General features: G+C 43.9%; 1 protein-coding gene across 1 annotated transcript in view; it reads left to right on the forward strand.

Moving 5' to 3' along the window:
• The window catches only part of si:ch211-236l14.4 (SITS-binding protein), a 78395-nt gene that overhangs the window by 63971 nt on the left and 2155 nt on the right, over nucleotides 1-12269 (forward strand). The window contains exons 6-8 of the mRNA XM_048607230.1: nucleotides 4328-4464; nucleotides 11062-11183; nucleotides 11575-11754. Of these exons, the coding sequence (XP_048463187.1) occupies nucleotides 4328-4464; nucleotides 11062-11183; nucleotides 11575-11754 (439 nt within the window). The remainder of the gene's footprint in view (nucleotides 1-4327; nucleotides 4465-11061; nucleotides 11184-11574; nucleotides 11755-12269) is intronic.

Here is a 12269-nt window from a genome sequence, read left to right on the forward strand (position 1 = left end):
GGGTGTTGTGGTGGGTATTGGGTGTAGGATGCTGGTGGAGCAATCTTGACTTTTAACTGCCCTCTGGGCAATTAGGGATGGGCAATAAATGCTGACCTAGCCAACGATGCCCTCATCCTGTGAATGAATAAAAAAACGCTTAAAGTTCAGACTAAGTGATTGGAATGTGAGAATGGCAGAACAATGGTGTGTCTCCTGCCAGACTTGAAAGGCCAACACTGGGATGGGGGGAGGGGAAAAACGACATGGTAACAAGCTAAAAGAAAGGGTAGAAATAGTTCACAATTTGAACTCAATATTACGTCCAGAAGGCTGTCAAGTGCCTAGTCTGAAGATGAGATGTTGTTCCTCCAGTTTGTGCTGTGATTCACTGGAAGACTGCAGCATAGTGTTGCTGATGTGGCTTCCTTCTTCCATAACCGTGGTTTTCTGCCCACTGTGGTTGACAGGGCCCTCAACCACATTCGACCTATCACCCGTGTTTCCACCCTTGCCCCTTCCCATCACTCACAACAGTGTGGTTGGGTCACCGTTGTTCTCACAACGGGGGAAGACATGTGGGCATGCAAGCAGAATGCTGTGTTAAAATGATCAGCTATGAGAAGATCAGGGTCATGCTTGTGCACAGACCGGAGGTGTTCTGCAAAGTGGCCACGTAGTCTGCGTTTTATTTCTCCAGTGTAAGTAGGCGGCATTAGGTGCAGCGAATACAATACACAAGATTGGAAGTGGTACAGGTGAAATGCTGCTTCACCTGGAAAGATTGTTTAAACCCTTGGATAGTGAGCAGGGAGGAGGTGAAGGGGCAGGTGTTGCACCTTCTGCAATTACATTGGAAGAGGGGCTGGAGTGCTGGTGGTTATGGAACGGACTAAGGTGTCCCAGAGGGAACGGTTCCTGTGAAATGCAGATGGGGGGAATGAGGGGAAGATGTGTTTGGTGATGACATTCTGCTGGAGTTGTCTGAAATAGCAGAGAAAGATTCTTTGCATGTGGAGACTGGAGGGATGAGAAGTGAGAACAACGGTGACCCAACCACACTGTTGTGAGTGATGGGAAGGGGCAAAGGTGGAAACACGGGTGATAGGTCGGATGTGGTTGAGGGCCCTGTCAACCACAGTGGGCAGAAAACCACGGTTATGGAAGAAGGAAGCCACATCAGCAACACTATTTTGGGAGGTGGCATTGTCTGAATAGATATGATGTAGGCGAAGGAACTGAGAGAAATGGGATGGAATCCTTTCAGGGGTGGGAAGAGCTGTAGTGAAGGTAGCTATGGGAGTCGGTGGCTTTGTAGTTGATGGCAGTGGATAGTTTATTCCCCGCAATGGAGACAGAGAAGTCAAGGAAAGGATGGGAAGTGTTTGAAATAGACGATGTGAAAGTTATAGAGGGGTGGAAATTGGAGGCAAAATGAATGAAGTTTTCAAAGTCAAGGTGGGAGCATGAACTGGTACCAAAACAGTCATTGATATACTGAGAAGGGAGTTGTGGGAGGGGGGCAGTGTAGGACTGGAATAAGGATTGTTCCACATACCCCATAAAGAGGCTGACATAACTGGGACCCGTGCGGGTGGCCATAGCCACTCCTTTGACTGAGCAGAAGTGAGATGAATTCAAGGAGAAATTGAGAGCTATGATAAAGAGTCTCTTGAAGAGACATTAACCAAGGAAGCTTGTATCAAGTGAATGCAGAGGAATGCTGGAAAGAAACCAAGTATAGGTGTGCCCTCTAGATACAGAAATTTAAAGTGGAAGCAGAGTGTTGCTTAACTGAACAAATTCAGAAGTTGCTTGAAAAGCTCAGCAGGTCTGGCAGCATCTGTGTAGAAAAGGTCAGAGTTAACGTTTCGGGTCCAGTGACCCTTCCTCAGAACCGGTTCTGAGCAAAGGTCACCGGGCCCGAAATGTTAATTCTAATTTTTTTCTCCACAGATGCTGCCAGATCTGCTGAGCTTTTCCAGCAACTTCTGATTTTGTTCCTGATTTACAGCATCTGCAGTTCGTTCAGTTGCTTCACTGAAGTTTGAGTATCTGTACGGTTGTGGTTGAGGTCAAAAGGTTGAATCTTTATTTCTGATTTTTGTAAACATGATCATAAGATGTAGAAGCAGAAATAGGACATTCATCCCATCAAATCTGCTCTGCTTTTCAGTAAGATCATGGCTGATCTGATAATCCTCAAATCCATTTTCCTGCCTTTTTCCCCATAACCCTTGATTCCCTCACTGATTAAAAACCTGTCTACTTCAGCCTTGAATGTACTTAATGACCCATCCTTGACAGTCCTCTGCAGTAATTTTGGGACCTAAACTCTCCCATGTCCCAGCCCCCCACCCCACACACCAGGCCTTGTCACCACATAGCCTGCCATTACACAGGTATTGTGTTGTTAGTCACTAACAGTTCCCATCAACAACTATTCACCCTCCCAGCCTGATCATTAGCAACTCCTTTGTCTGTCCAACTGTCTTTCTCTCTCTTTGGGCTCTATCCTATCGTTTACTCCCTACCCCACCCACCTCCCTATAAACTGACATTTTCCCAGCCACCATCAGTTCTGAGGAAGGGTCACCGGACCTGAAACGTTAACTCTGTTTTCTCCTTCACAGATGCTGCCAGACCTGCTGAGCTTTTCCAGCAAATTTGTTTTTGTCCCAGAATATCTTCCTTGGGTAAGGGGACCAAAACTGCTCACACTATTCCAGCTGTGGTCTGGCTAGTGCTTTGTACAGTTTTAGCAAAGTTTCCCGACTTTTATACTCCATTACCTTTTGAAATAAAAACTAACATTCCACTTGCTTACCCTATTACATGCGGAACTTTTATGCCAGTTTTTTTCATATATGCCTTTTCTTTAAACCAACCATTGGCCACTTAGATTAACGGGAAAATGGGAGTTTGCATGTTCTCCCTGTGCTTGTGTGGGTTGCCTTCGGGTGCTCCAGTTTCCTCTCTCAGTCCAAAGATGTGCAGGTTAAGTGAATTGGCCATGCTAAATTACCTCATAATGTCTTGGGATGTGTAGGCCAGGTTCTCATTTCTCATTTACATAAAGTAAAAGGAAAGCTTAAGTATATCAATCCAGGTCTCAGTCTGGGATCTGATTTGTCCAATCTTACCATCACCTGGGGTCATAAGGAAAGCAAATGGAATATTGGCCTTTATTGTAATGGGCACCGAAGATAAAAATAAGATGACTGACTACCCTTGACATCAAGGCCATGTTTGGTCAAGTGTGGCATTAAGGAACCCTAGCAAAACTAGAGTCTATAGGAATCAGGAAGAAAACTCTGTTGTTTGGAATCTTACCTGGCACATAGGAAGATGGTTGTGGTTGTTGGAAGTCAATCATATCAACTCCAGGACATCTCTGCAGGAGTTCCTCAGGATAGTGTCCTAGGCCCAACCATCTTCAGCTGCTTCATAATGACCTTCCCTCCATTGTAATGTCAGAAAAGGGATGTTTGCTGATTATTGCACAACGTTCAGTATCGTTCGCAACTCCTTAGATACTGAAGCAGTTTAAATGCAACAAGATCTGGACAATATCCGAATTTGGGCTGAAAAGTGGTAGGTCATATTTGCGCCACATAAATGTCAATCAATGACCCTCTCCGACAAAAGAAAGTCTAACCATTCCCTTTTGACTACCATTACACTCATTGAATCCCACTCTGAACATTCTGGTGGCTGCCACTGACCAGAATTTGACTGGCAATTCTGCAATGACTAACTCACCACCTGACTTCCCAAAGTCTATCCACTATCTACAAGGCAGAGTGTGATGGAATACTGTACACTGTTCACTCTCTCCACCACCAACACTCAGTAGCAGTGGTGTGTATCATCTACAAGATGCACTGCAGAAATTCACCAAGGCACCTTGACAGTACCTTCTAAATCCACAACCAAGGCTACCAAAAAAGAGAAGGACCTACACGTAAACATCACCACCTGCAGGTTCCACCCTAAGTGACACATCATCATGTTTTGAAATATATCACAATTCCTTCACTGTCTCCTTGTATTAATTCCTTGTAATCTTTTAAAGCAGAGTCCATCTTTTTCATTTTCAGTCCGCAGTCCAAACCAATAAGAAGTTGTGGTTTGTTACATTTAGGGAACTGCAGATGATATCTATTCTCCTGAGTATATTTCCCTATTTTCAATTCACTGAGTGTCTGTCTGTCTGTCTGTCTCTTTCTATTTCATACTGCTGCATTCTGGCTCTCATTTCTCTGCTCACCTTGTTTAACCAATGATATTGTAAGAGTGATGCTTGTTTGGGACATGCTAATTGATACTATCACTATATATACCACAGGACTGCTCACATCCCTGTCTTTGTTCGGATGGCTCCTCGCCAGTCAGACTGGAGTTATGCAGGACTGAAGGGGCTCATTCCCACTGTTCTTCACTACAGCTTGCTAGGATACAGTTTCTTCATTCCGGATGCTGTAGGTAATGTAGCAACAACAGGAGCCAATTGGCAGCACAGTCAGAATTAATTTCTCTCTTCATCCTCTAAGCATTTCTCTTTCCCTCTTAAATTCAAACACTCCCAAAGCAGGAGTAGAACTGTGTTAGATACAGAGTAAAGCTCTGTCCAATGTATTATCAGAGGGATCATTGATTTCATGGTTGTCTTTAACATTTCTCTTCTGTAATTCATCTTTGAACGTGCTCTAGATGCCGAGAGCCGGGCTCCTCTCCTGTGGGAGTGCCGGGTATCAGAGTTTCACTGTAGAGGGAATAGTATAAGAGAAACATTCAAGGTTTCATCCTGCATTTATTACTATATCAAAAACATTTTGCAGTTACCTTTGTCAAAGAAAATTCCACCTTCTTGATGATGTAATCACTTATCCCTTTTACGCATACCAACTTGACACATTAAAATTGAAGTATTCAGGAATGAGTACTGTGACCTGGGGTTCTTCCAGGTGTTTTGTTTGTCTTGCAGTACAGTATTTCATCCACTGACTGTGCCTGTGACTTCTATCCCAAACTCCAATCCACTTGAAGAGAGAGTGGAAATTAAAGGGGAACTGGCCAAAATCTTCCAATCCAACTTCAGTTCAGGGCCTAATGGGTAAATGGGAATGTTACACCCTTGTTGAAAAAAGCAAACTAGAGGCCAGTTGGTGTAAACTTGGTGCTGCGAAAGGTTTGAGATCTGATCATCTGAAACAAACTGAACAGCGGCATAGATAAATTGTAATCAATTAGGGAAAGTCAGCATGGATTACTTAAAAGCAAATCATGTTTAAGTAAATAGATTGAATTATTTTTAATAAGGTGCCAGAGAGGGTTGATGAGGGTAACAGGGTACATGTGGTCTACGTGGTCCTCAAAGACATTTGATAAAATGCCTTTCGATAACGACTTTTGGATGCTTACAGCAGAAGAAGAGGCCATTGTGCTCCTCTTGTCCATGCTGGTGAACAATGATTGACTGCACTAATCTCATTTTCTGACTTTTGGACCAAAGCCCTGGAGTCTATGACAACTCAGGTGATTATCCAAATTCTGCTCGAATCTTTTAAGGCTGTATGACTTAACTCACCCCCACAACTTCAGGTACAGACTCATATCATCTGAGTGAAAAACATTCTACTCAACTCTCCTCTTCGCTTTCCACCTCTTACCTTAAATCTATGCCCCTGATTATTGACCACTCCATTTTCCAGTTACCTCCCACTTCAACACACCACCATGTTCCCTGGCCAACATTTCTGTCTTGGGCCTGCTGCAGTTCTCAAGTGAGGCTTAATGCAGGATGGAAGAACAGCATCTCATTTTCCACTTGGGGACCCTGCAAGCTCAGCACTCAATAGTGAGTTCAATCGTTTTAGGGTCTGAACACCTATGTCCTTATCCCAACTCCCACACACATGGGCTGCTATCACAAACAGCCCATTGTCAGCTACTAATGGTCTCCATTAGTAGCGATGCTGGCAAGGTGGCAGCTGCAGCTTTGGCTGTGTGGGGAGCCCAGATCGGAACTCCTAGTGATATTGCCGAGGCACAGAGGACCCCTGGTGGATCGACTGGACTTAGAACAAGGTCTCATTGCAGCCCAGAGACCAGAACAACATAGAGAAAGCCCAGAGACCTTAAGAAAATTAGAGCCGTGCTTGACAAGAAGGACTGTAAAGATGAACATTATTTCTTATTTTTCTGCCTTTATATTGTTCTGTCAATTGAACAAAAGATGAAGCTGTATTAAAGTAATTTCGTTTTATTCATTTTATAAACCAAAATGGCGCTGGATTGTGGCGACAAAACACTTTCATTGAATTTCCTGAATACACGTGTCAATAAAATGTTTGTTTGTTCTTTCATCCTTTCACTCATTTCATTCATCCATTCATTTCATTCATATATATGTCTTTTGTTGTGTTAGCCCTCCCCAATTGCATTATCCCTCCCCAATTGCATTATCGCTCACATTGCTGGGTTGAATTCCATTTGCCTGTGCTCTGCCCAGCTGACCAGTCTGTTGAAATCCTTCTGCAGTCTACAGTTATCCTTCTCACTCTTTACCACCCTACCAATTTTCATGTTATCCATGAAATTCTTGATTGTACCCCCATATTTACATTATTAATGAAACCCATAAACAGCAAGGGCCCCAACACTGAGCCCTGTGACACTGTACTGGAAACAAATTTCCAGTCATGGAAACATCCCTCTACCGCTACCCTCTTCCTCCTGCCTCTCAGCCAATTTTGGACCCAATCTGTCACTCTGTTTTGAATCCTTGGATTCTTACTTTCTTGACCAATCTTCCATGAGGGATCTTATGAAAAGCCTTGCTAACGTCCATGTAGACCACATCAAATGTATTACCCTTATCAACTCCTGGTTACTTTGTCAATAAATTTGATCAAATTTGTTGAATACAAGCTTTAACAAATCTAAGCTGTTTATCCCCTATTAGTCCATGTCTTTCCAAGTACAGACATATGCTGTCCCTCCAAATTCTTTCTAATAACTTGCCTAGCACAGAGATTAGACAGGACTGGCCTGTAGTTTCCTGGTCTATCTCCACTCCCTTTTTAAATAATGGCACAATGTTAACCATCCTTCAATCCTCTGGCACATTGCCTCCTCCAACAGCCCGGGATGTATCATAGTTAAAATTCCCACACATGGAGTTACCAGCCAAGGAGAAGCCCATGGAGTGAAAAAGCAAGTGTTATCAAGGAGAGAGCAAGCAGCGGTGAGTGCTTGTTTTCTGGGTTGGTGGATGGTATGTAGTGAAATTTCCCAGAGGTCAGTACTAGGACCACCCCTTTTCTCAGTGCACCTTTCCTAGGTCTGAGGGTGACCCAAAGCCGGGAGGTTTTGTCACCAATGATGAGATTGCTAAACTTCAATGGGTCATAGGTTGGTGTCACAGGTGGACAGAAGGCAGCTGAAATTCAACATGAAACAATACATTTTGGTCAGAAGAATATGAGAGGTGATGTACAATAATGGGTACAACTCTCAAGGAGGTAGGGGAGCAGAGAATCCTAGGTGTATATGTGTATCAGTCATTGAAAATAGCAAGGTGGGTTGACAAAATGGCTAGTAAAGCATACAGTATAAATAGGCTGTATAAATAGAGACACAGAGGATGGCATCAAGGAAACTGTGGTGAGCTTGTTTAAAGTGCTAGTTCAGCCTCAACTGGACTGTTGTGTCCTGATCTGGACGCCATACTATAGAAAGGATAAGAAGGTATTAGACAGGTTGCAGACAAGAACTATGTAATGGGATGAGGAAGTTCAGTTTGTAGATATAGTGGAGATGTTGGGATTGTTTTCCTTGTGATGAGAAGGTTGAAAGGAGATTTGTTAGAACTATACAAAATCATGATTCAGGATAGAGCAGATTTTGGAGAAACTGTTAACATTGGTGAAGGGTTGTGACCAGAGATGATGGATGTGAAAGACTGGGTAACTGATGGCAACATGAGACAGAACCTGTTTAATCAGTGACTGGCTATCTGAGGGTGAGGGGGTAGTGAATCAAGGATTTGAATTGAGCTGTCTGAGACTATAGGCAAGGTGGGTGGTCAATCAAGGCTTTCAAAAACAAATGGTCTAAACACTTCAGAAGAAGAGGAAATTGTGAGTACAAGAAAGACCGGTTGGTGGACAAGCTGAGAGAACAGCCATGCATATGACAGGTTGAATGGCATCCTTCTGAACTGCAAGCATTCTGTAATTCTATGAATGCAGAACATTCCAACACATAACTTGTCCAGTTGGTGTCACATGGCAATTGGTGAAGCCAAGTTCATGGGAATGATTTGATGCTGGTGACAGTGTACAGGTTCCTAGCAGTCTGCTGACAGAGGCACAAGATTGCCTCATCACTGAGGGCAGAACAAATGACATTGACCCCATGTGCAGAATCTCGCCATCAGTGGAAGGTCATGACAGCTTTCGTAGGCTACTTGCTTTTCTTTACTTAATTAGGGTGTTTGGTGGGGACAATGTTGACGGCGTTTTCGTCTGTATCTAACCTCGTGCTGTCCGTGTTCTGGAAGTGTTTAATGGGACAGTGCAAAGCAAGCCTTACTCTGTGTCTAACCCCATGCTGTATCTTTTCTGGGAGTGATTTTTAAAAATTAATATGTGGGATGCAGGCATCACTGGCTGGGCCAGAATTTATTGCCCATCCCTAGTTGCCCTTCAGAAGGTGGTGGTGAGCTGCCTTCTATAACTGCAGCAGTCCATGTACTGTTAATTGACCACAGTGCCATTAGGGAGGGTATTCCAGGATTTTGACACAGCAACACTGAAGGAATAGCAAAGTATTTCCAAGTCAGGATGATGATTGGCTTGGAAGGGAACTCTTAGGAGACGGTAGTCCTGTGTATCTGCTGCCCTTGTCCTTCTAGATGGAAGTGGTCATGAGCTTGGAAGGTGGGTTTGTGCTTAATGAGGACGGTGCAGGGGAAGCTTTACCCTGTATCTAACTCATAGAAAACCCAATCCTCAGATACTCATTCATGCATTTTGTTATCCTTTTGACCTTTTGTGGTCTGTTGAATTGTGAATAACTGAAAATACAAAAGAAGAGATTTACATCTGCAATTGAACAGCCCGTGTCACTCCAGACTATTATGTGCATTCATCAAAACATAGACAAGAAGAGGAAGAATAGGCCATTTGGCGCTTCAAGGCTGCTTCATTCATTATGATTATGGCTGATCATCCAACTGAAGAGCTTGTTCCTGCTTCTCCCCCAGACCATTTGATCCCTTTAGCCCCAAGTGTTATATCAACTCCTCCTTGAAATCCTACAATGTTTTGGCCTCAACTACTTCCAGAATTAGTGAATTGCACAGATTCACCACTCTTAGGGTGAAGAAATTTCTTTTCATCTCAGTCCTAAAAGATTTACCTTGTATCCTTAGACTGTGACAGGCTTTTGGACTCCCTAGTCAGTAGGAACATCTTTGTTGTTTCTACCCTCTGATCCTATTAGAATTTTATCAATTTATATGTGACCCCACCCCTGTCATTTTTCTTACTCCAGTGAAAGTAGTCCTAATTGATCCAGTCTATCTTCATTTGCCAGTCCTACCAAGCTTTATGAGACGAGGGAAAAGCTCTCTGATCTAGAGTCAACACAGCCTGTTGGCAGTTTCCTCGAGTGCACAATGCTTGAAGGCCAAGGAGAGTGTCCATTCTTCAGGCATGAATGGCCCAGTACTGAGACTCCTCCAGGCTGTGTTGTTCCACCTCCTCTGCTGGCTGATCTGCATGCCCCAGAAGGACGGTGGGGAGGGGGAATGGCTGAGACACTCAACAGCAATCCCCCCAACCTCCCCCCATCCCAGTCTCAGCTGAAATGACTGAGCTGACTGAAGCCCCCAACGCTCGGCCATTCGCTGTCCCAGCAGCTTCAAACTCCTGTACACACATATCTCCCCTTGGAAACTGTCACTGCCTTAAAAAAAATTACAAACATCACATTAAGCCCATTCTTCTGATATATTCAGATCTTTACCCCCACCCCCTCCAATGACAATCACTGACTGAACAAATTTTTCTACTGTCCTCTTTCTACCTCTTCCAACCAAGGTCTCCTCCCAAAATCAGAACTGATCTAGCCTTCGTTCCATTTAAAATTTAACCCTCGTTTCCCCATGATTGATTAGCCCATTATTAATAGCTGGTCAGCCAGTGATGTCTAACTGGTAATGTCTCATATAGCTTCATCTCAACCATTTACTCCCATAATCTATTTCTCTCACTTCCTGTCTCAGTGCCTACTGAGCGTGTCCACCGTCTACAAGGCACAAGCCAGGAGTATGATTGAATACTCCCCACTTGCCTGAATGGATGCAGCTCCAACAACACTCAAGAAGCTTGATATCATTTGGAACAAAGCAGCCTGTTTGATCACATTCACAATCATCCACTCCCTCCACCACCAACGCTCGGTAGCAGCAGTGTATATACGCGTCTATAAGATGCACTGCAAAAATTCACCAAAGATCCTTCGACAACACCTTCCGAACCCACAACTACTTCCATCTGGAAGGGTAAGGACAGCAGATACATTGAAAACACCACCCTCTTGCAAGTTCCCTTTCTAGCCATTCACCATCCTGACTTGGAAATATATCGGCCGGTCCTTCACGGTTGCTGGGTTAAAATACTGGAATTCCCTCCCTAATAGTATTGTGGATCTACATACAGCACAGAGACTGCAACAGTTCATGAAGCTTACTATCACCTTTTCAAGAGCAACTAGGGATGGGCAATAAATTTTGGCCAGCCAGTGAGGCCCACCTCCCAAGAATGAATTAAAAAAAAAACTTAAGGAGATTCTCTCTCTCTCTCTCTCACTGTTTCTCTCACTGCCCCTATGTCAGTGTCCACTCCCAGAATCCAGGGTCTGACACTGAAGCATACAACAGTCCTGCAAGTGGTGTGGCAGCAAATGGTAACCCCTCACAGTCTCAAAGTGATCTACAGGTATTATTAGGTGGTTCTGTGCTCCAACGCAACCTATTGGCTGACCTTCACATTGTGGTTTTTGACCTTGCAGGAGGCTCGCTGACAAAAGGATTCCTTGCGGATGAGGAACTATTTATTCGTTGGTTGCAGATCGTGACCTTCTTACCAGTAATGTCATTCAGTACCCCGCCTTGGGTCTTTGGTGAGAACTGGGTAAGAGATGATAGATAGGTGGAGAGGAGCTAACTAACGGCATTTGGATGAGGTTTTGAGGGTGTACACTAACTTCCAGTTTGTAACTCACTCCTGGGTGTCTGTTATTCGAAATATAAACCCCATTTCAAACCCCTCGATTAGATTCCAGTCTGTTACTCACTCTCAGGTATCTGTTATTCTATACATAAACCACCCTGAATGCATTGATTAGATTCCAGTCTGTAACTCTCACCTGGGTACCTACTATTCTATATATAAACCACCTCAAACTTCTTGGTTAGAGTCCAGTATGGAACTCACTCCAGGGTATCTGTTGTTCTATATAGATCCCTCCCCATAGGCCTGGATTATGAATCACTGTTGATTAGTGTGGCACTCTCTGTTGCAGATTGTGAATGTGACCCAGATGTGCATACAAAGACACCAGAGCTTTGTGGTGCCACTCATTATAAAACAGGCTGCAGAGCTGGCATCCCTTGGGCACCCTGTGTTTCGACCACTGTGGTGGGTCAGTCCAGATGACCCAAAGACATTGACTGTTGATGACGAGTTTCTGATTGGAGATGAGGTATGAGCATATGCTGTCAGTATGTTTGTGTCACAGGTTCCTGAGAGTAGCTTTTGCTCATTGCTTGTTGCCTGTCCTACTTGCATCCTTTGATGAAATACTAGGATTATTCCACAGATCACTTCCTGATGATTATGAATCTGCGGCCTTTCTGACATGCCAGGTATAAGGAGTTGGGCATGGGACTGGCAGTGAGGTGTTAGGAATAGGTTCCAAAGTTTGGGATGAGGTCATGTTTGTGGGGATATGTGGGAAGTTTGGAATGATATTGTAGTGGTCATTCTGGATGTAAGACAAGCACAAATGAGGTTTTCCACAGTCCACAAACAGAGGTAGTGGTGGGAATGGGTCAGTGTTCCACAGGGGGAAAAAGATTGTCTCAGTGATGGAGGAGGAACTGACTTCAAATGAGAAGCACAGAGTTAGTAGTTAGAATGTGTAGCAGGCACTAAGACAATGGCGTAAGTCTTCCAAATGTATAAATGAAGAAAAGTGTTGCGTATTCCAGGAGAAGA

Source organism: Rhincodon typus, chromosome 17 (genome assembly GCF_021869965.1).
Source record: "Rhincodon typus isolate 14 chromosome 17, sRhiTyp1.1, whole genome shotgun sequence".
In the NCBI taxonomy this organism is placed as follows: Eukaryota; Metazoa; Chordata; class Chondrichthyes; order Orectolobiformes; family Rhincodontidae; genus Rhincodon; species Rhincodon typus.